At 45.2% G+C, this 5,058-nt stretch overlaps 1 protein-coding gene across 1 annotated transcript in view; it reads left to right on the top strand.

Moving 5' to 3' along the window:
* HTATSF1 (HIV-1 Tat specific factor 1) overlaps nt 1–3,921 on the top strand; it is a 20,030-nt gene extending 16,109 nt beyond the window's left edge. Inside the window, exon 10 of the mRNA XM_081809302.1 lies at nt 3,832–3,921. Within this exon, the coding sequence (XP_081665428.1) occupies nt 3,832–3,921 (90 nt within the window). The remainder of the gene's footprint in view (nt 1–3,831) is intronic.
* The last annotated feature ends 1,137 nt before the right edge of the window (nt 3,922–5,058 follow it).

The following is a 5,058-nucleotide window of genomic DNA, read 5'->3' as shown; positions in this document are numbered from 1 at the left end:
TCTATTTTTAACTTTTTGAGGCACCTCCACTGTTTTCCAAAGTGGCTGTACCAACTTGCATTCCCACCAACAGTGTAAGAGAGCTCCCCTTTCTCCACAACCTCTCCAACATTTGTTGTTTCTTGCCTTGTCCATTTTTGCCATTCTAACTGGTATAAGGTGGTATCTTAGTGTGGTTTTGGTTTGAATGTCCCTGATGGCTAATGATGATGAACATTTTTTCATGTGTCTGTTAGCCATTTGTATGTCTTCTTTGGAGAAGTGTCTCTTCATGTCTTCTGCCCATTTTTTGACTTGATTATTTGTTTTTTGGGTGTTGAGTTTGAGAAGTTCTTTATAGATCTTGGATACCAGCCCTTTATCTGTAGTGTCATTTGCAAATATCTTCTCCCATTCTGTGGGCTGCCTCTTTGTTTTGTGGACTGTTTCCTTTGCTGTGCAGAAATTTTTATCTTGATGAAGTCCAAAAGTTCATTTTTGCTTTTGTTTCACTAGCCTTTGGAGATGTATCTTGAAAGAAGTTACTCAAAATGGTTGAAAGACCTCCATGTGAGGCAGGAATCCATCAAAATCCTAGAGGAGAACATAGGCAGTAACCTCTTTGACATCGGTCATACATATTTTTTAAACATTTTATTTATTTGTTTGACAGAGAGAGACACAGTGAGGGAGGGGGAATGGGAGAGGGAGAAGCAGGCTTCCCTCCGGGCAGGGAGCCCGACGCGGGGCTCGATCCCAGCGCTCTGGGATCATGACCTGAGCTGAAGGCAGACGCTTAACGACTGAGCCACCCAGGCGCCCCTGAATTTATCTTTTAAAGATAAAGGGGTGGGTGGCTCAGTCGTTAGGCATCTGCCTTCGGCTCAGGTCATGATCCCAGAGCCCTGGGATCAAGCCCCACGTCGGGCTCCCTGCCCGGAGGGAAGCCTGCTTCTCCCTCTCTCACTCCCCCTCCCCCTGCTCATGCTCTCTCTCTCTCTCAAATACATAAATAAATAAAATCTTTAAAAAAAGATAAATTCAGATAGTGCTGGGAACAAATCTAATCAGGGTGATTTTCTACAGATGATTTGGTAGAAGGAGAACATTCCTTAGGGTGCTAAGAAGGGTAAGTTGCTGAGGAGGTGACATTTAAGACAGCACCCAAATGATGAGAAACAACCTGCCAGGTGAAGAGCTGGGGAAGACTGTTCCATACAGAGGGAATAACAAGCAGAAGGACTCTGAGGCACAGCTTGAGAGCCATGGAAACGGCATGGGTTTATTTGGAATGGTATGGGAGGCTTTTAGAGAGTTGATATTTAATTAATTAATTAATTAATTTTTATTTATTTACTTTTTAGAGGGGGAGAGGGAAGGGGCAGACGGAGAGGGAGGGAGAGAGCCTTAATCGGGCTCCACTCTGGGCATGGAGCCCAATGCAGGGCTCCATCTCACAACCCTGACATCATGACCTGAGCCGAAATCAAGAGTCGGATGCTTAACCCACTGAGCCACCCAGGTGCCCCAAGAGTTGATTTGTAAACAGAGTGGTAATGCAACCTGGTTTCTGTTTCAAAGGGATCTTTTTAACTGCTGTGTAGAGAACGAACTATAAGAAAGAGTAGAAAGGAGGCTATCTTGGTAGTCCAGGCAAGTAGAGATGGTGTTTTGGACTAGGGTCGTAGCTATGGAAGTGGTGAGAAATGCTTGGGTTCAGGACATATTCTGGAGGTAGATATAGCGTGGGGGATGAGGACGTTAAGAAGTTTGGGTTTTGTAAGTACGGGTGTTTCTATTATAATGACGATTCTGAAAAACTTTGAATTCTGCTAATGCGTGTGCTAGAAATAATAGGGTTTGGGGGAAATGTAGGGTTAAGGTAAACCACTTCAAAACCCATAGAACATTGTAACCAAAGCATTAAGAAGAGCAACACCAATTCCAATAATAGTAATATCTCCGCTAGAGTTACACTGCTGATGGCATTTGTCCCCTATATCCCAGCCAGTTAATCCTTTGCAGCCTTCAACCCCGGGGTCAGCTTCCTCCTCCATGAAGGGAGTCCTGGAGGGCACTCCCTTCTAATAGAGACCATTTTCATTGAAATTAAATAAATAATCCAGGACATGGACTTTGTTATTTTTCATCATTTTAACACAGGAGAAATGCCTTTCTAGCATCTTCATCTGTACTCACAGCTTTGAGAGATAGCTTCCCACAGAAAAGACCATAGCCATTATTGAAACCACTAAGCTAGCCACACTAGTAGCTGAAGGAAGGTCTCTGTAGATTTCCTGCTCTCTGCTTGGGGTCTTCCTATATTGCTAAGCCCTTCTTTTTAATGGTGAGGAAATTTGCCACAGATTGCTTCAAATGTTGCCATGCTAGAAAAACAGCATGTGAACCAACACAATTTCTATGTTATACCAACGTCAGTCCCCTATCGCTTAGTCGGTAATTCCCACCAAAGAAACACACACTGTAGCGAACAGACTGTACAAGAGAAAGTCTTTTGTGTTTTTAGGCAGAAGAGTGATGTGATCTGGTTTATGCTTCAGAAGGATCATTGTAGGGTGCCTGGCTGGCTCAAGTGGTAGAGCATGCATCTCTGGATCTTGGGGTCGTGAGTTCAAGCCCCACATTGGGAGTAGAAATTACTTTTTAAAAGATAAAATTAATAAAATAAAATATAAATAAATAAATAAAAGATCACTGTGACTGGAGAGAAGGAGAACAGTGGAGGAGAGGGCAGGAGTCCAGGTGACAGGTGATGGTGGTTCAGACTAGACAAATAGCAGTAGAGATGGCGAGAAGCTATTGCATTCATTCTGCACATAGTTTGGACGTGGAGGTGACAGCATTCGCTGATGGAGCAGATATGGGGATTGAGAGCAAGAGAAGAATCAAGAATGACTTTCTAGGATTTTGTCCTGGCCAAGTGAGTGACTGCTGGAGCTCCGAGCTGTAGTAGGGAAGCCTGGGGAAGGGACAGGTTGGAGGAGGGGAGCAACCGATGGCTTCCGTCCCGGCCACATGGTTTGAGATGTCTATATGACATCTGCATGAGATGCCAAACAGGCAATTTGATATGCCTTTAAAGCTCTGGGGTTGAAGTCAGAGCTGGAGATTTAAATTTGGTGACATCAGCAAAGACATGATATTTAAAGCCAGGGGCCTGGACGAGGAGTCTGCAGCCTTCCAACATTCCTGCCATATCTGACTCTGGTTCTATTTGTCTCTTCCAACTGTTTTTTGCCTTTTAATATGTCTTGTAATTTCTTCTTGTCTTTACTTTTTTTAAAGATTTCATTTTCTTAAGTCATCTCCACACCCAGTGTGGGGCTCAAACCCACAACCCCGAGATCAAGAGTTGCATGCTCCACTGACTAAGCCAGCCAGGTGCCCCTGATTCCCCCCAAAACTTAACTACTAATAGCCTCCTGTTGACTGAAAGCATTACCAATAAAATAAAGTCGATTAACACGCATTTTGTATGGTATATATATTATAAACTGTATTCTTAAAATAAAGTAAAGCTAGAGAGAAGAAAATAACATTAAGAAAATCATAAGAAAAAAGAAAAAATCGTAAGGAAAATACAGTTCCAATAATGTACTGTATTTATTGAAAAAAAATCCATGTATAAGTGGATCCATGCAGTTCAAACCCACGTTGTTCAAGAGTCAACTTTCCCTTCCCCCAGGTCAGTTAGGCTCTGATAAAAACCCTAGCAACTTGCTTCTCTTGAGGGCAGACCTTGTAACGAAAAACCAGAATGCAAACAAACAAACAGAAAACCAGAATGCTCTGATGTGTTCAAAGTGGTTCGTTTCCCCCTCCCCCTGCCAGAAGCAGGAGGCAGGATTTTTCTCGACTATTGAGCCTGAGAACCTGATCAAGCTCCTAGAGCTACAACTCACAAAACTGGGGACCCACTGATGACTGGGTTCCCCTGGAGTCTTTGGTCTCTCTGGTGCTGAGCCTCCAGCAACGTGTCAATTGCACGGCGGGGTTTCCTGCCCAGCGCGGCTTCCCTTGGAGCTTTCTGCTCCAGTAAGTTGTGACTCTCCGTATTCGCCTGTCTGGCTATCCAGTTTTCGGGGCAGCAGTTGGCTCTGTGACCTCACTTCTCTAGTGAATCTCTAAGAAGAGTTGTTGATTTTTCAGTTTGTTCAGCTCTCCGCTTGTTAGGATGGCAAGCTTTTTACTTGCCCCGACGAGCACGGGGAGTCTTTTTTGGTTTTTTTTTTTTTTTTGGTGGATTATATTAAATCATGTTGTATGCTGCTGGGATGCTGCAGAAGGGAGGAAGGGATGTGCAGGAGAGGAGAGGATAATGGCCAAGCTGAAGCCCTAGAGTAGCCTATTTCAGCGGGAGGGATGCCGTCAAGTGGCCTTTGGCTGGGCAATTCCATTGATCCATGCGAGTTGTCTGGTGGCCAACATCACGTATAGCCCTGCCTTGTGTCCAGCAGTTTTCTCATCTCACCCTACCAGGCCAAAACACATTGTGTACTTCCGCTCACTTTGGGGACCGGACTAGCTTTTAAGTGGATTGTGCAGAACTGTCTGCTTAAAAGTCGCTCACTGAATAGCAGTGGAGATCGGGCACCCCCCACAGAGGCGGACAGCAGCCCCCCATCGGTGGTGGGGCATGTAGGAGCACACCCTCGGGACTCCCAGAAATACTCTGGGAGGAAGAAGCAGACCCGAAAAGGACTTAGGAGTCCTGCAAATGTACGTGATCAAGGGAGCTCAGATTATTCGAGCACGAATGTCAACGTGACCTCATTTGTGTGCAGAGCCTGATGAGGCTCTGGTGAAGTGCTCTTAGGTCGGCGCTTCTTAAGCATTAGCATGTAAGACCCAAAGGACTAGTGAACACTGAACTCCCTCCCCAGAGCCTGCAGTTCAGTAGGTCTGGGGTAGAGTCTGCGATTCTGCATTTCTGACAAGCTCTCAGGTGTCAGTGCTGCTGCTGGTCTTGATAAGAGTCTGGCCTGGGACCAGTGGGGCCCCAAGAAGCACAGAGTCCTTCTCTGTGGAGGAGGGCAAGAAGAGCTTCATAGGAGAGGT

Source organism: Leptonychotes weddellii, chromosome X (assembly GCF_054177405.1).
Source record: "Leptonychotes weddellii isolate Sample4059 chromosome X, ASM5417740v2, whole genome shotgun sequence".
NCBI classification, from domain to species: Eukaryota; Metazoa; Chordata; class Mammalia; order Carnivora; family Phocidae; genus Leptonychotes; species Leptonychotes weddellii.
Note: the sequence above shows the minus strand (reverse complement) of the source record. Positions and strands in the feature narration are given on the sequence as shown.